Source organism: Crotalus tigris, unplaced genomic scaffold (genome assembly GCF_016545835.1).
Source record: "Crotalus tigris isolate CLP2741 ecotype Arizona unplaced genomic scaffold, ASM1654583v1 scf7180000024342.5246164, whole genome shotgun sequence".
Lineage (NCBI taxonomy): Eukaryota > Metazoa > Chordata > Lepidosauria > Squamata > Viperidae > Crotalus > Crotalus tigris.
This window is the reverse complement of record NW_024100512.1, coordinates 3,817,501-3,839,240: the sequence shown is the minus strand read 5'-3', so window position 1 is coordinate 3,839,240 and position 21,740 is coordinate 3,817,501. Positions and strand designations below refer to the sequence as shown.

General features: G+C 36.0%; 1 protein-coding gene across 6 annotated transcripts in view; it reads right to left on the bottom strand.

The window, feature by feature from the left end:
• Positions 1-21,740, bottom strand: part of CFAP20DC (CFAP20 domain containing) — a 188,866-nt gene that overhangs the window by 158,077 nt on the left and 9,049 nt on the right. For 3 of the 6 annotated variants that reach the window (XM_039326717.1, XM_039326715.1, XM_039326712.1), the window contains exons 2-4: positions 10,587-10,657; positions 5,187-5,276; positions 3,925-4,018 (exon numbers count right to left, since the gene is read on the bottom strand). In XM_039326717.1, the coding sequence (XP_039182651.1) occupies positions 3,925-4,018; positions 5,187-5,276; positions 10,587-10,607 (205 nt within the window). In that variant the 5' untranslated portion in view covers positions 10,608-10,657. Of the gene's footprint in view, positions 1-3,924; positions 4,019-5,166; positions 5,277-9,671; positions 9,912-10,586; positions 10,658-21,740 lie in introns of all 6 variants that reach the window. The other 3 variants (XM_039326714.1, XM_039326716.1, XM_039326713.1) reach the window with 3 other exon arrangements.

The window sequence follows — 21,740 nt, the reverse complement described above, 5'->3', positions numbered from 1 at the left end:
AGGGATATTTCATCCCTAAATGCAGATCATGTGCATGCCCAAACTTTACTCGTCTAAAATGCCCCACTTTTCTTCTAAAGCAAGCAATTTACTCTTTGACTGGGAATGCAGCTCAATATTTTGTTCATGAAAGTACCCAACTAGCCAAGAAAGACAAAGATAAACTGTTAGGAAGATGTTTGGGAGCTAAAGACCTGGCCTGATTGGTCCTTATAGTAAACAAATGTTTTATAACTGGTCATGCCTCTTATAAAACCAATCTTGTGAGGAAGAAAAAGTCTGCCAGGGCAGCCATTTTTCTGCGAATACCCAAAGAGGTTTTTTTTGTAAGTGTGCCTTTAACGAAAGCTTGACTTTGCTTGCTCTCCAACCTTTCTTGTACTTGTTTTTGTACAACCTTGTAATAAGTATTTCTTTGCTCCAGGACTTATTTGAGTTTAAGTTAGTGGCCAGCACTTACAGAGTATCAGAAGCCCTGTCTGGATTCTAATGGAGAATTAGTGAAGCAGTACCTATGGGTATATACACTTCATGGCCTTATTTTCCACTCCTATTTCAAGGGAATTTATCCCAAAATGGGAAATGCTGGAACAGAAATTTCATTTGCATTTGACTGCAAATAGGATAGTGGATTTCTCTAAGAAACTGTACACTCAAGAAATATTTCTTGTTACACAGTATGGGCAGGAAGGCCTAACAATATATAATTCTTTTGAAAAAAAATTAGACACTGCAGTTCCAAATTACACTGAAGAAATTTTGTCAAAGGCTGGAATATACTACACACCTTGCAAGAATGCTGTTTCAATATTATTCATTTTGAAAATACATGCAAATTTTGTAGACATGGAAAGGTTTGTCATATAACTCAAAAGGTCATCAACAGTGAATTTTAGTCAATACCTTTTGACACAATGACAGGTTTGTAATCAGTAAAAAAGACAGAAAAACAAAGGAGAGCCTTTTGCAGATCCAATGGCAGGGGAAAAAAAGTTAATATATCCTATACAGTTGAAATAACCAAAAGCCATTTCAAGATAAGTACAATTAGATTAACATCCACCAAGAAGTGGTATAGAGTAATGATCATTGGAAAGAAATGGAAAAATGCTCCTATAAATGTTTTTAGATCTGAGAAATTACAAGCTAAAGGCAGAAGTAATCACAACTGAATAAGTCTCTCTGTAGTGAAACAGTAAATTAGACCTGAACTTGTTTTGCATTTGAGAAAATCTTACCGTATTTTCCGGCGTATAAGGCGAACTGGCGTATAAGACGACCCCGAACTTCGGCGCTGAGTCGCATGCCTAGAAAGTCATCTTATACACTGGAAACTACTGTTATTTCCGGCATATAAGATGACTCAACGTATAAGATGACCCCCGACTTCGGCGCCGATTTCAACGCTTTTGAAAGTCGTCTTATACGCCGGAAAGTACTATCATAAGTAGGGCACAAAAAGTCATAAGCATGTAAGTCAAGTCACTGCATAGTAATGAAAAACAATACGGTGTTTGTGATTAGATATAAACAATTTGTTTAATGGAATAGAATAGAGCTGGAAAGGACCTTGGAGGTCTTCTAGTCCACCCCCTGTTCAAGCAAGAGACCCTATACCATCTTAGACAAGTGACTGTCCAGTCTCTTCTTAAAAACCTCCAGTGATGGAGCACCCACAATTTTTGAAGGCAAGTCGTTCCACTAGATAATTGTCCTCACTGTTAAGAATTTTCTCCTTAATTCCAGGTTGCTTCTCTCTGATCAGTTTCCAACCATTGTTTCTTGTCCTGCCCTCTGGTGCTTTGGAGAATAATTTGACTCCCTCTTCTTTGTGGCAACCTCTCAAATACTGGAATACTGGTATCATGTCACCCCTATTTTTTCTTTTCTTTAGACTAGCCAAACCCAAGTCCTGCAGCTGTTCTTCATATGTTTCTGAACTTTTTCCAAGGTCTAAACACTTTTTTGGTTGTATGGTGACCAAAATTGATTGCAGTATTCCAGGTGTGGTCTCACTAGGGTTTTATAAAGCGGTACTAATACTTCACGTGATCTTGATTCTATGCCTCTGTTTATACAATCCAGGATTGTATTAGCTTTTTTGGCTGCTGCTGCACATTGCTGGCTCATAGTCAAGTGATCGTCCATTAGGACTCCTAGGTCCCTCTCATAGTTATTGTTTTTGAGCTAGGTCCCACCTAATCTGTACTTATATCTTTGATTTTTCCTGCCTAAATGTAAAACTTTGCTTTTCTCCACATTGAAACTCATTTTGATGGATAGAGCCCATCGTTCAACTTTGTCAAGATCTTTTTGAAACCTGAGCTTGTCTTCTGGGATGTTGGCTATTCCTGCCAGTTTAGTGTCATCTTCAGATTTGATGAGTTCCTCTTCTATTCCCTTATCTAAGTCATTGATGAACACATTGAAGAATACTGGGCCTAAGATGGAGCCTTGTGGTACCCCACTGCTTACTTCTCTCCATGTGGATATAGTACCGTTGAGGACTACTCATTGAGTACGGTTTGTCAGCCAGCTACAAATGCATCTGGTGGTGATGTTGTCTATTTCACCTTTTCCTAGCTTACCAAGCAGTAGATTGTGGTCTACTTATAAAGTAACTCAAAAAGCTTTACATTTTGGTTTACTGAAGATTTACTTATTTAACATAAAAGGAGACTGAAGTAAAATTTAAATTGAAGCAAATGCTGTGCCACTGAAAATATTTTGGGAGTTGTGTATTAATAGCCTGTTTAAGAATGACCTAATCTTTATAACTTATGGAGAAGTCTTTATACACAATGGTTGCTGAATGTCAAGCCTAAAAACTATATTATTTTTTTGTGATGAAAATTTCTTCTAGTATTTGGAAGGACAGTATATGAACCTTTGATTTCAGTGTTTGAGCTTTTAACAAAAGAACAATTGTTTGCTTTCTTCAGCATATACATACTGGTTTAGCAGCAGGCTTCTGTGATATATGGATATAAAAGGTAGGTAATGCTTGATAGATTATATGATAAATGGAAAATCCAACAGAAACACCAACTGTTACTGCTCCTAAAGAGTTTAGTTATTGCAGAGTGACAGGAGCTGAGAATGCAAGTTTATGAAATATTAGCATTAGAATATCCCAACAACTGAACAGATCTGGAGTCATCTTATAGGTGTAAAATATTTTTTTTATCTTGTTGATGAAAACATTAGGTACTGTTAGGTGAAATTGGAAGAATATTGATTGCATTTAACTAGATCCTTGGGATGATATTACTTCATTGTTTGCTCTATCAACTTACTTGAAAAAGCATTCAAAGAAAAAAAATAAGAACTCTTTGGCAGTATAAAACTGGTATATATTAGAGATGTATCAATTCAAAAATTAAACATTCCAGAGAAACTGGTAATTGCTAAACCACCCCTAAAATTCAGGGAAGGTTCAACATGGTCTGGAAGGTCCCATTCTATTTTTTTTTTAACTTTAATGTTGAACAAATACAGCTAAAATTGTAACTAGACAACTATTATTCAGCTAACCCAATGCTAACTTAATTAACAGCTAGGGCTGTGCATAGCACTAGAAAGAGCTGCTTCACAAAATACCTTAGTGTAATCAAAATAAATCTGCAAGAAGCATTTTATATTTGGAATGTAAATGTTGGAAATATTTCTAACCTTTGGAATGTCTGTATAGCTGCTTCAAAAGCACTTTCCAGCTATCTGCCTGTTTATGTGCTTGAACAGTTAATTCGTTTAGTGAAACATACCACTGGAGAACAGCCTCATGAATCTTCTGAAGGGCAAGGTTGTTTGAAGCTTCATAAAGGGATGTTTTGTTCCCATTAATATACTTTGTGCACCACTTGTTCTGAAAACATCACACAGTCTAGTATGTTTTATGACATTTTATAATACTTTTATACTTACGGGCCTGCTTAGTTTCTTTTGGAAGCTGCATCTTGTTGGTTTGACCACTTCCTTCCAGGACAATGACGAAACCTTTCACTTCCTTATCATATTCCTAACAAACCAACAAAAAGCATGTCACCATCAAAATATCCCCTGCAGCTGAATAAATGCATCAACTGCAAGATTTATTAGTCATAATGCCTACTTGAATATGACAGAAATGGTTAGCCACACTCATACTTTGTAACTGTTAAGGTGAGTGCTATGTTTGATTTTAGGTCAGGAATTGCCAACATGCTTAAATGGTATTTTATAAGTCTAATATGAGTGGAAACCTGGAGTATTAAAATGGAATGGATGCAAAGCCTGTACGTTGATGTCAAGAGATAATATATGTTGAATTCACTGCCCAGTATAGCATAATTCTGAAAATGCACACCGGATCCACTGAAAATAACTCTTTCTTGTGAAAAATGGCATTGCAATTAGGATGTCAGGACCATCTTCCATTTAATATGTCAAAATATCATCCTTCATTTCCCTAACATTTACCATATTTGTTTTATTGGTTTTTCTGTCTTGACACCAACCTGCCATATTAAAACAGTTGCTTGCTTCACCATTTTACCCACATCAAGAAAAGCCTGAGCAGTTTTATGCAATTAGTTTAAGTAAATGAAACTAAAATACTTAAATTATATTTAGGAGTGAACAATCTATTTAAGATGCTGACCATGTAGGCTTCATGAAGACATCAGTAATTACCTTCCTTCCATTCTCTGTATCTCTAATCTTGTGAAAAAGCCTGGAAATACCTGATATCTTGAAAACTTGCCCCAAACTTGTGCATTTTATTTAGTCCTAATAAATATATTTCCTGACTAGAGATGTTCATTTTCTTAACAGACTAAAAGAGTTTGTTTTATTATATAGAAAACATAAAGACACAAACAAATATCTTTATCTTGTATGGTGCACAGTGTCATATACTGTATATGAACATGGGTGGCTATATAAATTTATCATAAACAAACAAACAAACAAACACGCGGCTCTGCTAAAATATATTCAAACAAAAACCTTGGAGATCTTAAATACACAAAAATCTAACAAATTTTATCTGCATTTAGACTAGTTATTGCTAGGTATTCTGCCCTGATAAAAGGAATGATGGAGGTATTATTTTTTTCAACGTTAGTCAAAGCTTTCATTTTTTTAAAGAAAAAATTTAAACTCTACACTTTATAATCAGGCTTTTACCATTTATTTCCAAAACATACTTTCCCTATGACTGAAGGATTGCCAGAAATTTTCCATTTGGTCCCAGTGTTCTTGCCTTGAGCACTGAAGATTTCAACGAATGGGCCACCCTGCAATTAATAAAAGAAAGAATCTGTCCCATTGTCATAAGAAATCAGCAAGGGTAATACTTACGTACTTCGTAAGTACATCTATTCAATATTCATTCTTACAATGAATATGAAGTGTCAGTATAAGCTTATTTCATTTGGATGCTCAACTGGCAACAGAAACTAGAAGTACAATTCAGTAGTTTATACTACCACAGTAGATGTACTCTTTTGTGGAGAAAATGGATCATGTTGCAGTAACTTCCCTTGTATTGTTACATTGTTGCCTTTGGAAAGTGTCCAAAAACTTCACCTAGTCTGAATTAATTGGGGCTCTCTAAATAGAATATATTATTTTAAGATGCTGTGCTTACCTATAAATCTAAAGTGCTGCATGATACAAGACCTGGTTATTTGCAGAACTGCCTATATACCCCACTGTGTCCGTCCATCCCACCAGATCTAACTGGGTCCCATGCTCCAAGTCCCTTCTATGAAACAGTGCCATCTAGTGGGCAAAGAAACATACAGAAGGCCAAAGAATGACTGCCTGATTGTTTATAATGAAAGACTGAAAGATACGGGAGATAAGGACAGTGAGAGAGAGGAGGGGAGAGAGAGGAAAAAATAGTGTATACAGGACAAGTAAGAATAAAAATAAAAATAAAATGGCAACAATAATGTAATGAAATGGTTTGTAATAGAAAAGAATTATGTTACAGAGTGCCATAGAAATGTGAAATTATGCTAATAGGGAGCATTAAAAAGATGTTTGGTAGAATGATGAACTGAAAGAGGCTACAGATGAGAAAAAATATGCAAAACAGCAAAAATGAGGACGAGAGAAAGATATACCATGTATACAAAGAGAAAAAGACAACTGCAGAGAATTTATTGAGAGGAAGGGTTATGTTCAGAAGGGTGAGAAAATGCAGAATTTTTGATGGAAATGATAAAGAGTTTGGGAAGTGAAAAGGGTTGAACAAGGAGATACAAGAGAATGAATGAAATCAAAAATTAAAATGGTCAAATCACGGGTGATGATATTGAAGTGAGGAAATGTTGGAAACAACATTTTAGAGCAGTGTTTCTGAACCTTGCCCATTTTAAGGCATGTGGACTTCAACTCCCAGAATTCCACAGCCAGCAATGCTGGCTGTGGAATTCTGGGAGTTGAAGTCCACATGCCTTAAAATGGGCAAGGTTCAGAAACACTGTTTTAGAGGTTAGCATGGTACTGATAGTCATACATCAAAGACTGGACCTGAAATGAATGCTACAAATGTTAGTATCCAGGAAAAAAAAAAGATGAAAGTCATAAATGCTGTGAGAATATTGAAAAGTAATAAGGATGCAAGGGTGGATAATATAATGTTAAACATGGATATGATTTGCTTGTAGAGTAGCAGTGTGATTTGTTTAACGTTTGTGTGAAGTCTGACAGTGGGAGGAATGCATTATTGTTCCTCAATGTAAAAAGAAAAATAGTAGAAGTGAATGCAAAAAAATATAGATTTATATGATGTCCAATTCGTATTGTGACTTTGAGTATCTAATCTCTCATTCAGTTCAATACACCAAAAAGATGAAAACAAAAAGAGAAAAGGCATAGCCACTCTGCACAATCCAACTCTTTAAAAACCAGGTTCATCTAATGCCCAGTCCAAAACACAAGGAAATAGTAGATCTTCAAGAACATTATTTGATAAGAAGTTGTTATGGGAATAAATGGAATGCTTAATAATATTTTGTGAAGGGAACAAGGCTAGGATTTCTGATAGCCAGTTGATTGTTTAATATGATCATGTGTAATGTTTAAGGAAGTGTAGTGACATTAGAGATTTGTTGTTGGAGCTGTGAATGCAAATATTGCTCTATTGTTGGCTGAGAGCTGCAATAACTTGCAGTGAACGTTGGAAAGATTGTATGCAGCATGGAATATGAATCTAAAAATTAAGTTAACAAAGAAGATGGAGAGTGGCTGATAAATGAACTGGTTTGACTATAAACACAAATGATCAATATGAAAGAAGTTTGTTGATGTGGGTTAGATGTGCAGACAAAACGATTGAGCATCAGACTGCAAAAACTGGTATGTGAAGGATGAATTTCTTCAAGCAAGGAGAACAAAAACCTATGGTGGATGGGATACAGTTGACGAGAATCCTCAAAAAGAAAGAAGTGAGCATTTTAAAGAGGAAAGTGCATGAACCTGTTGCAGAAGCAAGGAAGTTTGGAAAGAACAGAGATATAAAGCAAATCATGCTGACATACATTAGATTCGGCTCTATTTCCTTTCCTCTTATCTCATGTGTTTAGGATTTCCTTCTCATTTTCCATGCTGTGCAAGAAGCTGCTTATCTTGAAAGGGAGTAGCAATAATAGGTACAGTAGGTATTGAATAACTACTACTTTACTATGGAAGGTTTGTGACTTTTGTTGCTGTTTTGTCGGAAGTTATATGCACATCTGAATAAGGTTGTTTATTATTGTTTGGGACTGACAACTGTTTGTTAGGATTATTTTTTACAATATAAATTGTTAAGAGGTATAAATACTGGTATGCAAAACTCACTCATTTGGGAACAAGAGTGTTCCAGAAAAGTCCTGAACATTCTTTCCCCCTTCTGGACATTTTTAAGGTGGTACTGCAATTTACAGAAGTAAATCATTTGTAAAGTAAATCGAGATGTCCTCGGGATAATTCAACCCCGAAATAAACTTTGTCCAGAATGCCATATCCAGAACACACTGAATATTTTAAAATTCTATAGAACACAATATTTCTGAGTGGGTTATATTCTTCTTTATGTTTTTAACAATAGTTTTAAAATTAACTTTTAAATTGTATCTAGAAAATTTGGTATTTAATTTTACAATTTATGAAATCAACACTCTGCATTGAGTTTTGAAAAAAAATGGGAATGAATACATCTGGCACTTATTATTTAATCACTATATAACTACTCATGTTGAGAAAAAATAACTTGGAATAATATGTTCTATATGTCAAGGCCCAGTAACTGTAGCTTTTTAGACGATCTGAATATTCTTCAGTGTAAACCCATTACTATAATCTAACCTGAAGGCTATCAACAATGATCAATCCCATTTAATATAAAGGCTAGGACAAAACAGTCCTAGTGTTTCTACCACTCTATATAGGAGTGGGATTCAATCTGAAATACAAATAAGATCACAACCAATGTCAATTATCAGTGTCAGATTGGATTTTACCTGCAATTCATATGATAGGAGATTGAAATATTTTAGAACCTACTTCAAGCTCACATAAAGTGACAAAAAGGGATAAAAAGTCTCCTCAGAGCAAGCTGTATACTCTAAAGATTTCAGAGTTCTCTGGAGAAATTCCTTTGCAGCAACTTCGATATGGGAAAAGTTTATTTTTATTTATTTAGCTATTAAATATATAAGCTCCCTAAATGTTTATATCCTGTAAAGTTAGAAGGGATAATTTAAGTCAGGGAGTCCATCCCTCAAGCTCAAACTAAAGTCCAAATTAAATAATTCCCACTTTCCTGCACTTCCATCCCCAATGTCTATCCAGCCAGATCATACCTGGGTGTGACATTTTCTGGACTCTCCAGAAAATGTTTCTATTAGCTTTTACCACATTAAAATCCAACCTGAAAATGTGTTGCCATCCCTATATCCACAAACTTTATAATTCAGGCAGAGAATAAATAAATTGGAAAAAACATTTTATTAAATCTGATTAAAAATTACAATTACAAAGATAAAACTAATATAAATAGAAAAGAATGAAAAGAAAAAAATCAAAAGTGCAGAAAAAAATGGAAACTCTTCTAGTTTGTTATTTGTATATCCCTTTTTAATTATTAAGACATCAGCTGATTTCTTTTCTATGCCCAGTGTAGTATCTTTTTCCATGTCATTCTTACAGCCTGTCATTTTTAAATCCACTTTCAGATCAGTTGTGGTCTTGTTTAGTAAAACTTCTTGCACTTCCATTACATTTTGTAAAACACCATCTCTAGAGGTAGACACCCTTAAAATTAACTTCTGAGCCTATTATTAAAAAATATCCTTTGATATGCTGAATGTTAAAATATTTTCTTCTGTTCTGTAAGTCAAATTGAAGTGTTTGTCTCCTTTAATTGTTACCTTTAAAGTTCCTTCTGGTTTGCTCCAGTGTCCAACCATCAAAGTCTCATCCTGGTTTTTTTTTTTAAAGAGATTTCAAAACAAAAGCATTTTCCCATAGAAAGGATTTTTATAATTTATTCCAAAACTTTATCGAAATCAATCTGGGCCCTAAGTTTATTTTCAAAAATCAAAGTTTTACTCAACATTTTGCTGTTTATTCCAAAATAATTTTTAAGTCCTTACATTTGTATTTAAAATTTATTTCACTAAAGATTGAAGGAAACTTACCCAGTGCTATCCAAAGGTTCCTAATAGCAGAAAGCTATTAACAAGCAATTTCCAAAAGTGATTAGAAAACAAAGTATATGAACCTAGTGTCCTTTTCAAGGCGCCAATCAGTCTGAGGGAAAAGATGGCTATTCCCTCTTCTCTCATAACTCTAAACCACCAGGGATGGCTGTCCTGAAGTTTCTTTGTGAGGAGCTACTGTCTGGAGTACTTATGGGTGATCTCAAGTCCTCTTCTTATCTGGAGAGAAATTATACAGACCCAATCTACTTGCCAGTTGTTCATTCTGTGGCAGTTGCTGGGTAAAAATATTTAGCAGTTCACTATTTCCTCTTTCTCTAAGAAAGACAAGGCAGAATATAGTACCTTGGAAATACCCTTTCCTTCATCCTTATAACAACCCCCTAAGATTGATTACACTGAAACAGAATGACTGACTCAATGTCATACATTGGATTTTGTGGTCAAGTAAATTTTGAATCTAGCATTCTATTCATTACCCCATAGTGGCCATTGTCATCATCTTTAATTCTTCTAAGACAAGGGAAAGAAATAATGAATTTGTAGTATACACAGTGTGTACTAAGAGTGTTAAGCATATAATTTTTATTAAATGAATAATGCAAAGTCATAGGAATTCTATCTGGAATGTATTGTCAAAAATTTTATTTCTGCAGTCATTGTCCATAATGTTAATAATCTTGCCTTTTTTAAGTTTTCAGATCAAATAAGAAAAGTAGAAAAGGTTGAGAGTGACAAAAACCAATTATAAGCAGTTCACAGAAGAAACAAATAGAGAATATTTATATAGCTAAGCAGTTTTTCCTCAATATTATATACTATTGCCATGCTAGTATCTTTTTTCATTTCATTTCATTAAATAAGGACAAAAGAACAGAAATATTTCTCCCTTACCTGATATTCATTTTTGAACATTTTAGCAACTGATCAAATGATTTCAATGTATCAGCAAGCAGTCTGTTCTTCTAAAAGTTAGAAGGAAAAATATTGTCAGATTTCACACATGGTTTAATTAAAAACAAAACAGGAATATATTTTAAGTGTTGATTACTGCTACTACTATTCTCTAATATAAGAAGTAAAAAGTTTTTTTTTATTTATTTTGAACCTGCTGTATTGTGGTTGCTTTTGCTAATATGTTCACCTGGTTTTACATACAGTTCATCTCCTCTCACTTTATATATTAGTACTAAAAGATTTAGACTATAATGAGTTAAATAGCAATATATGTAGTGTTTGCGTTGCATATGCAAATGGTAAATTCTAAAATACATTAAAAAACATAACATGTCTGGAAAAGTACTAAATCATTTTAATGAAATCCTATGAAAGAATGTTATGAACATTTGAACAGAAGTCTTTTTACTCCTGCTTCTTTGATTCTAGTCAAACATATTTCTTTCTACTACTTACTATACCATTTATTTATGGAAAAATACACTTTCAGGATCAGAATACATAAACATTCACTTTACAAAGAAGATGATTTGGAGAAGAAGCCAAGGAACTTCAAAGAATTTGTGACTATCACATTATCTTATTTGATTCTCAAACAAAATATCTTTTTTTTTTCTCTAGGGATGGGGATGGAGAAGATCAGGACTGAATGCAAATTCCTTAAAGGCACAATTTCACTTCCAGGAATAAAATATTTGTGCATATGTAGAGCAATATGCAACCCCTCTACTCTTTATCATAATCTTTGCCTGGAAGTTAAACATAGGAAAATTCATTATATTCACGTGAAAGCTACAATTTGATTTATATTTATTAATGCACACTTATAAATTCATAAAAATGTAGCTTGAGGTGATGACCAGAATGCATGAATACATTACCATGAAAGGCTAAGAAAGGCCATACCCCATAGCCAGCCCTGTATCTTTTATGAGCATTTCTTTCTTTTGCAATCAAACTCAACCACATTGCAAAGTTGAAATCATACCATCCATGTACTGTATCTGGTTCCACCTACACTGTAGTTTTCATTGTCTCCAAACTATAGTAACTTTGGTCATAAATGTTTTCCTGAACTGAAATATTCAGTGTAAAAACCAAGAAAACCAGAACAAACAAACAAAACCGAGGTTACACCTATCAAAGATGGGTAGAGAAAAAAAAATTAAAAATCAAGACAAACCTTTTAATTAACCATTGTAATAATTCAGTTATAGAACTATTTTAGATTCAGATTCAGCTTTCCACAAGGAAACTCAATAAGGAAGCTGGCAGGAAGTGGGAGGTCATTCCCACTGCTTTTGTTTCCCTATTTATGTATGGAAATATGTCTGGAATGATGACTTAAAGGGGCAATGGCTGTCTAATACAAGTAGTTCTTGACTTACGAACGAGCTCAAAATTTCCATTGCTATGCAAGCCAGTTGTTATGTGAATTTTGCCCCAATTTACAACCTTTCTTGCCACAGTCATTAAACCAATCCCTGCAGTTGTTAAGTAACTGCAGTAATCTGCTTGTTAAGTGAATCTGGCATCTTTATTGACTTTGCTTGTCAGAAGGTTGCAAAAGGTGATCACATGACCTCGGGACACTCTAACCACCATAAATACATGCTAGATGCCATCACATGACCACGGGGATGCGCCAATTAAGCGTGAAAAACGGTCATGTCACTCTTTTTCAAGGCCATTGTAACTTTGAACGGTCACTAAACAAATGGTTGTAGGTTATGAATTACCCATAATCCAATAAATGGCAGAATCATATCTATAAAAATTATGGAAACCCCGTGAACATTGTTATGAAAGTATATGCATGTAAAACAAATGCCAGACTTTTACACTGAGCAGTAGCACCCTCCAGAATCGCTGCCTATTCTTGAGCTCCATGACCATGGCTCGCTCCTTCCTTCCTTCCTTCCCTCCCTCCCTCCCTCCCTCCCTCCCTCCCTCCCAAAGGTCACAATAACAAGATTTAGTACTATATAGATAGCCATCCTTATCCTTTCTGAGTATCACTGCCTTCTGGCAGTGACAGAATCTATAGTAAAAATAATGAGTGAGGCTTGGCCAAATGGGAGGAATAAATAAGCTGGATAGAACTAAACCTGAAAAAAGTGTTAAAAAAACAGAAGGAGAGAAGAAAGAATATTCTTGACATACCTGATTAACTTATACAACATTAATTATTAACTATCCCCTAGATCAGAGGTCCCCAATCTTTTGGGCATCAGGGACCGGTTCCATGGAGAGAGTTTTTTTCCGCGGACCGGAGGGTGTGTGGTTTTGTGTGCTGCCTGCATCCTGCGGAGGGGATTTTGCTTGTTTGTGTGGACCAGTTGCTGGCATTCCACGGCCCGGTACTGGTCCACGGACTGGGGATTGGGGACCTTTGCCCTAGATTACATGAAGAACCAGTCACCACATAAAGGCTGACTGTTCCTTTGAAGCTCTAACAGGCAAGCAGAAACTGGCATATATTGAGCATCTGATGCAAGAGGAAAATTGATTAGCAAAGTTGAGAGTACAGGAAGAACATAAATAATAAAGTGGATGGTAGGATCAAGGACTACTGATTACTGCTGAAGAAAGTTTGAATTGGAGTCAAACGTGACTAAATGGTACCTACCTATTATGTATGCAAACCTCTGTATCTCTAGACTCCACAACCACTATTGAGAATCCTCTAGAGAAAAATGATTTCTGAGTTTATATACAGGGATAAGGACCAATTGATTGTATAAATGGGGAGCCTTATTTTACAGGCAATTACATTTAAGTAATAGTTATTGATAGGATTAAACTGTATTAATCCAATTAACAACTTATTTAATTATGTTGTGCCAGCCTTGCTCTTTGGGAATATGGTTTCTTGGCATGGCAGGTGCATCAAGAAATAATGTACCTGTGTAAATAATTTGGGGGGGGGGGTTTAAGTTGATAAGTAGGAAACTGAACATTATTGATTACTATCTTTGAAACCCTTAATTGCATACCATAGATTTTTAAGATACTCTTCCTTGGTTACATTTTCCCATCTACTGTCCCCTCTTCACAGGCCAGTGAAAGCATATCCCCAAATCCAATCCTTCTCAGTAGTGGCTCCCCTCCCTTAGAGCAGTTCATTGACTAAAACAAAAAGGGACCCCCAATTTATGGCCACTGCAAAAACTTGGTGTTTCTACCTTAGAGGACCATTTAGGATTGATTCTGGAGAGGTCAATATAACTTTCAGTTTTAATATTTAATACGTTGTTTATATTTTATATTATCATATTATTCTTGCTGTATTTTTTTACATGTGCTATAAGCTGTCTAGAGTCCACTTGGATTGAGATGATGTATAAATTTCATAAATAAATAAACAAACACAGTATAGCCCTGCTGACTCATTCAAACACTGAACAGGAATAATTCAAGCAGTCATACATGTTAATATAGAATAGATTCATCTGTAAAAGTTACTATAATGATACGTATTAAAAAGAAAATTACTAGTAAAAGCAAATAAAGAATATAAACATTAATTTGAATAAGTATGGTGATACCTATACAAATTTGATTAATAAATAAATGATTCTGGTCCTCAGAAATAAATTATTCAGAAGTCTCTTGTGACTATCCAGAACGTGTCTTCCTTGCCCCAAATTTTACAGGGACTAAATGTGAATAAAACTTAGTCTAAATTTCCAAAGATCTCCCTTGAAGGAAAAAAAGCATAAGTTGTTTACAGAGAGCTGTTTATTATATTTATATTTCTATAAAAGTTCTGGAAACAGTAAAAAATTGGCAAAAGTGTAATGCTTATTTTTTATCCTGCCTTTATTATTTTTATAAATAACTCAATTAACTCAAGGTGGTGAGCATACCTAATAACAGCTTGCTCCTCCTATTTTCCCTACAACAACATTGTGAGATGGTTTGGTTTGAGAGAACGCAACTGGTTCAAACTCACCCAGCTGGCTTTCGTGCCTAAGGTGGGACTAGAACTCACAGTCTCCTGGTTTCTGGCCTCTTGCCTTAACCCCTAAACCAGGGGTAGGCAACCTTGGCTCTTTTATGACTCGTGGACTTCAACTCCCAGAATTCCTGAGCCAGCACGGCTCAGAAATTCTGGGAGTTGAAGTCCACGAGCCATAAAAGTGCCAAGGTTGCCTACCCCTGCACTAGATCAAACTGGCTCTCTTTTGGTATTTTGACATGATAGCTTATGATAAAAGTAAAAAAAAAATCCCTTGATGATATTACCTGGTTTTCTATTTCAGAAACATTATAGAATCAATAAATTAAAAACTTAATATACAGATAGGTTGGACTATGAATCATGTCTGGGAGTAGAAATCTGAATTTCAGAAAATAAAAATGTCTTTCAGTGGGACATGGCTTTAAATACTGTCCTGTTAATTTTATATTAACTACAGAATGGCAGATTCTATATTCCCAGTTAGGCTCATGTGCTATATTGAAAGTACATGCTTTTAAGGGCAATAAAATACTACGTTTTTTTCAGCCTTGGTTGAAAAATGAGCAAATGGCTACTTTATAGCATCCTATAAAGATGTCAAAAGCTGCCAATTTATTTGAAAAATATGTTAAAAACTAGAAGCATTTAAAATTCAAGGTGACATAACTTCACCGTGTTCTTCTGAATCATAAGCACTTTTTACCAAAATAAGAGTCCTGAAATGTTAGGTATCAGGCAGTCTGCAAATCAATTTTGAATACATGTTTATACAACTATATACAAATAAATATAAGCATGCATATGCTTTAATGAAAAAATCAACACGAGCTTTAATCAAGTACTTGAGAGGGAACGGGTTTGTTTATTTATTCACAGGATTTACAGAGCTGCCCAAAACAATATGATTCTGACAGTGTTAAAAAAAACACACAAAAAAACACATTAAGACAATAAACCATATATGGCTATACACAAAAAACCAAATGTTAAAAAAAAAGTAATGCAGTATACAAAATGGCAACCAAACATGACAAATAAACAACTAAAAGGGACTTTAATCCAGTGGTGGGATTCAAATATGTGAACAACCGGTTCTCTGTGTGGATGCCGCTTCCAGAAGTCCATTCTCGGCCTGGGCAACAAAAAATTAGCTACTGGTTCTGCCGAGGGGATGCGAACCGGCCACCACTGACTACAGCCCAAGTGCCTGCAGAAAAAGCCAAGTCTGACAGGCTCAAGGTTAACTCAGCCTTCCATCCTTCTAAAATTGGTAGTTGGGAGCAATATGTTGACACTGCAAACTGCTCAGAAAGAGTTCTGTAAAGCACTATATAAGTCTAAGTGCTATTGCTATTCCTGTACTACAGCAGTCCCTGGCCTTTTTCAGGGACCAATTTCGGAAGAAAAATTGTTTTCCACAGATTGGGGGGGGGGAGGAGGGGATGGTTTTGTACAACCTAGATTTGGCGAATGTGCCTATAAAGCTTCGCTTGCTTGCTTGCCATTTGCATGGCCTGGGTCCTAACAGGCCATGGATTCGTACCAATCCACGGCCTGGAGGTTGGGGATCCCTGCTGTACTATATGTGGAGGAGCCAGAACCAGCATTCTGAACTGTGATATGTTCTTCATGACATGTCATCCAGTCCATCACAACCACCCGACACTGGGACTGACTCTTGATAGCTTCACTTGGATGGCTGGAATGCACAACTGGATGTTATTGGGATATTAATGGTGCTTCATCACTGATGGCTGAACATCATATAGATGTTATAAAACAAAAGGGAGAGGTAGAGTCTTGAGGCTCCCTCAAAAACAGAGGCCTAAGATTTAATATTGACTGGAGCAAGTGTGGATGATTTTATCCTTCGCCTATTGCAAATAGTCCTCACAGCTACTGTAAAGATGCTCTACCAATCTCTCCTCACTAGCAGGGACTAGATCACCCTGAATAGGGCCAGTGGCTGGCACCGGGAGGATGCAATAAATGCAGTGAAATGGGACTTTTTAATTTGCAAGCTACAAGCAAATTACTTGTTGCTTGGGGCTAAAAGAACTCTGAAATGAATATGGCTTTTCTTCTAAATAATTCATTTAAAAATACATAAACTTAAATCTTATGCTTTAGTTTTGCAAAAAAAAATCTATATTAAAATTTTATAGCAAGACCTTTTCCTGAAACTTAATCAAAGCTAGTGATTTCTGAGGTAAATTTAAGCATTGAAGCCTTGGTATTAATAGGATTAAAACAGAATATTTTTCTGTTCACTTGGTATATTAATTATGCTATAGAAATAAAGTATATATTCTCCAACACGATGTAGGTTATAAATACCCCTCCCTCTTTATTGATGGAAGCACAGATACTCCCAGTTAGCATGATGACATGGCTGAGAGGTGTGAGTGAAAATTACATGGCAGATGAAGACTATATGGTAGCAAAGTGCTAACTAATTGCTGAAATATAGTGGCCTTCTAGATTTTTGCTACCCAGATATGGTATGCATAATTATTGTGATGTATAATACAAGCATATCATTTATTGTTACTATTATTGTAGCTCTCCAGTAACTACAAATTTTCACTGAGAAAATAAAGTCATCTATTTTTCTTACCTAATAATTTACAGCAAATATTTAAAAACGTTACAAATAATAAAACTTGCTTTTACATTCATACTTTCTATAAAGACCATGAATCTGTGATAAGCACAGTTTAAGTCACATTAAAAGGATAATAGTGAAATTATACCAATTACCTCTGCTTCTTCTAACTTGAATAATGCTTTTTTAAAATTAAACATAAATGTATTAGGTGCAATTATATATATATCCTGATAAAATACCATATTTTTTCTTAGTGTAGATCTTTTTATTAGGCTACATGTTAACTTTATATATATATATATATATATGTATGTATGTATGTATGTATGTATGTATGTATGTATATGTATATATGTGTATATATGTGTATATATATGTATATATATGTATACATATACACATACATATACATGCATATATATATACACACACATACACATACACACACACATACATACACACACATAAGGAACTCAAATGCAATAGATAGCCAACTTGGTACTCTTAAAATCCACTAATTGTGGTACTTTTAACTGCAGTTATGAAAGTGTTACTGTACAGTTTCATTGTTAACGTTATATATTTACATCCAATAAAGCAATGACAACTTTATATCACAGCAAGAGTACAGCTGAAATGAAGCTGACAATTTCATAGCACATCAATATGTCATAATGCAGGAAAGACAATATGCAGTGTATAAGTTAGGTTTTAATATGGCAGTTCCACTGCTTTTTAATGTAAAATAGCTGCATAAAGAAATCAGTGCACAATGGGGAGTAAGGAAAGAATAATTTCTTTAGTTATTTTAGCTGAGGTTGGTGTCTTGGGTAACTTAGAAGAAACTTGACTAAAGTAAATACAACTTTTTCTCAGAAAATAAATGTATTCTAAAAGGTTTTTTTAAAAAATATATTTTATTGGTTTTTTAATTTTAACAAAAAGTACTTAAGACACACCGTGGTGTTTGGGTAAATAAATATTTCAAGGTAAAAAAATATACATAAACAGCTCGACTTAATACATTCACTATCATCTCTCTATTTCTCACAAATAACATAATAGATTTAATATATTCCATTTCTAGCTTAAATTTCTGTTACTACTCAACCTGTTTTAAAGTTTTATCAATTTAAAATTACCATAATCAAATATTGTTTTACATCAACAAATTATCACTTCAAGTATCTCTACCAAGTATATTGAAGTTCTTAATCTCTCTCAGCCCTCTTCTCATCACCAATCTCATTCATTTCTTCTTCCAATGATAACTAACTAAATTAAAAAAAAAAACAATGTTAAACCTTAATTCGCTGGAGGGGGGTGTCTCCTTTCGTTTAACCGTGAGCGAGTCACCATTGCATGTCTGGCTATTTCATTGTGGGGGGTGGTGGCTCATCTTCATCTCACTCATGGTTAAACGAAAGGAGACACTCCCCTCCAGTGCATTTAGCATGAGGCTGGGCAACCAAACAACAGTTACGATCAAGGCAGAGGAGCCCCGAGAAAGGTGACGACCAGGAGCAGGGGGTGAACGAGGGTGACGCCCGCCGGCAATGGACTGAACAACGGAGCGCTCTCAATGGGATGGCAGCGAAGAACGCTTTGAGCATGTGCGGGGGAAGGGTGAATAGAACGGACAGCAGACCGCCCAGTATGGTGCATGGGGAGGAGGATGGAAAGGAGAACAATACGGAGTGGGGAGAGGAATCCATAGTGCGTCCTCAAGGGATGAATAGACAGGACCGAAGTGGACTCGTGACCCAGGGGGATACTGGAGGCAATCTACCCACCCTCACCCCCTAAGGGTAACCGTATGCGGGGCGATGGAGGAGTTGCACACAGGAGAGGGGGGAAGACCTCAGTCCTGAATCCACTTAATCCCGAAGCTACCGATTGAGTGGAGTGTGAGGGAATGCGAATTAGGAACAAAAGAATATGTATTAAAGAAGGCTTACTTGGGTTACACTCTGAACAGCTGGGGCTGATAACGCGCTCTAAGAGCCGGAAGCAGATGCTTGATAACGGTATATAGGTCTCTTCTCAGTACTTGCCTTTTAACCCAGACAATGTCAAGTGTATTTTGACGAAAGCTAGGTTGATTAATTAAATTTATTTTCTTAAAGTATTCTCTTGGTGATCATTGTTTTAATAATATATATATATATATATATATATATATATATATATATATATATATATATATATATATATATATATATATATATATATATTTGTTGTTAATTGCGAAGTCGTGTCCGACCCGTCGCGACCCCATGGACAACGTTCCTCCAGGTCTTCCTGTCCTCTACCATCTTCTGGAGTCCATTTAAATTCACACCTACTGCTTCAGTGACTCCATCCAGCCATCTCATTCTCTGTCGTCCCCTTCTTCTATTGCCCTCAATCTTTCCCAGCATTAGGCTCTTCTCCAGTGAATCCTTCCTTCTCATTAGGTGGCCAAAGTACTTGAGTTTCAACTTCAGGATCTGGCCTTCTAAAGAGCAGTCGGGGTTGATCTCTTCTAGGACTGACCGGTTTGAACGCCTTGCAGTCCAAGGGACTCGCAGGAGTCTTCTCCAGCACCATAGTTCAAAGGCCTCAATTCTTTGGCGCTCAGCCTTTCTTATGGTCCAACTTTCACAGCCATACATTGCAACTGGGAAAACCATGGCCTGGACTATACGCACTTTTGTTGGCAGGGTGATGTCTCTGCTTTTTAGTATGCTGTCTAGATTTGCCATAGCTTTCCTCCCCAGGAGCAAGCGTCTTTTAATTTCTTGGCTGCAGTCCCCATCTGAGGTGATCTTTGAGCCCAGAAAAATAAAATCTGTCACTACCTCCATTTCTTCCCCATCTATTTGCCAGGAATTGAGAGGGCCGGATGCCATGATTTTGGTTTTCTTAATGTTGAGTTTCAAGCCAACTTTTGCACTCTCCTTCTTCACCCGCATCAAGAGGCTCTTTAGTTCCTCTTCACTTTCTGCCATTAGAGTGGTATCATCTGCATATCTTAGGTTGTTGATATTTCTCCCGGCAATCTTAATTCCAACTTTTGATTCATCTAGCCCTGCCTTTCTCATGATGTGCTCTGCATATAAGTTAAATAGGCAGGGCGACAGTATACAGCCTTGCCGGACTCCTTTTCCAATTTTGAACCAATCAGTGGTTCCGTGTTCGGTTCTCACTGTTGCTTCTTGACCCGCATATAGGTTTCTCAGAGACAAATGAGATGGTCTGGTACTCCCATCTCTTTAAGAACTTGCCACAATTTGTTGTGATCCACACAATCAAAGGCTTTTGCATAGTCAATGAAGCAGAAGTAGATGTTTTTCTGGAACTCCCTAGCTTTCTCCATGATCCAGCGTATGTTGGCAATTTGATCTCTAGTTCCTCTGCCTCTTCGAAATCCTGCCTGTACTTCTGGTAGTTCTCGATCCACATACTGCTGGAGTCTAGCTTGTAGGATTTTAAGCATAACTTTACTAGCATGTGAAATGAGTGCAATGGTGCGATAGTTTGAACATTCTTTGGCATTGCCTTTCTTTGGAATTGGAATGTAAACTGACCTTTTCCAATCCTGTGGCCACTGTTGAGTTTTCCAAATTTGCTGGCAAATTGAGTGTAGCACTTTTACTGCATCGTCTTTTAAGATTTTGAATAGCTCAGCTGGAATACTGTCACCTCCACTAGCTTTGTTGTTGCTCAGATTTTCTAAGGCCCATTTCACTTCACATTCTAGGATGTCTGGTTCGAGGTCAGTGACCATCTCATTGTGGTTATCTGGGATGTTAAGCTCATTCTTGTATAGTTCTTCTGTGTAGTTTTGCCATCTCTTCTTAATCTCTTCTGCCTCTGTTAGGTCTCTGCCATTTTGGTCCTTTATCATGCCCATCTTTGCATGAAACGTTCCCTTCATATCTCCAATTTTCTTGAAGAGATCTCTGGTCCTCCCTATTCTGTTGTTTTCTTCTATTTCTTTGCACTGTTCATTTAAGAAGGCATTCTTATCTCTTCTAGCTACTCTCTGGAATTCTGCATTCAATTGGGTGTATCTTTCTCTTTCTCCTTTGCCTTTCGCTTCCCTTCTTTCCTCAGCTATTTGCAAAGCTTCCTCAGACAGCCATTTTGCTTTCTTGCATTTCTTTTTCTTTGGGATGGTTTTAGTTGCTACCTCTTGTACAATGTTGCGAACTTCCATCCATAGTTCTTCAGGCACTCTGTCTATCAGATCTAATTCCTTAAATCTATTTGTCACCTCTACTGTATATTCCTCAGGAATATGATTTAGTTCATACCTGAGTGGCCTAGTGCTTTTCCCTACTTTTTTCAATTTAAGCCTAAATTTTGCAACGAGAAGCTCATGATCGGAGCCACAGTCAGCTCCTGGTCTTGTTTTTATTGACTGTATAGAGCTTCTCCATCTTTGGCTGTTCGTATTTTATTTGTACCATATATATATATATATATATATATATATATGTAGGTCTTTGGTTGTTCGGGTTTTCTCCCACGTAAA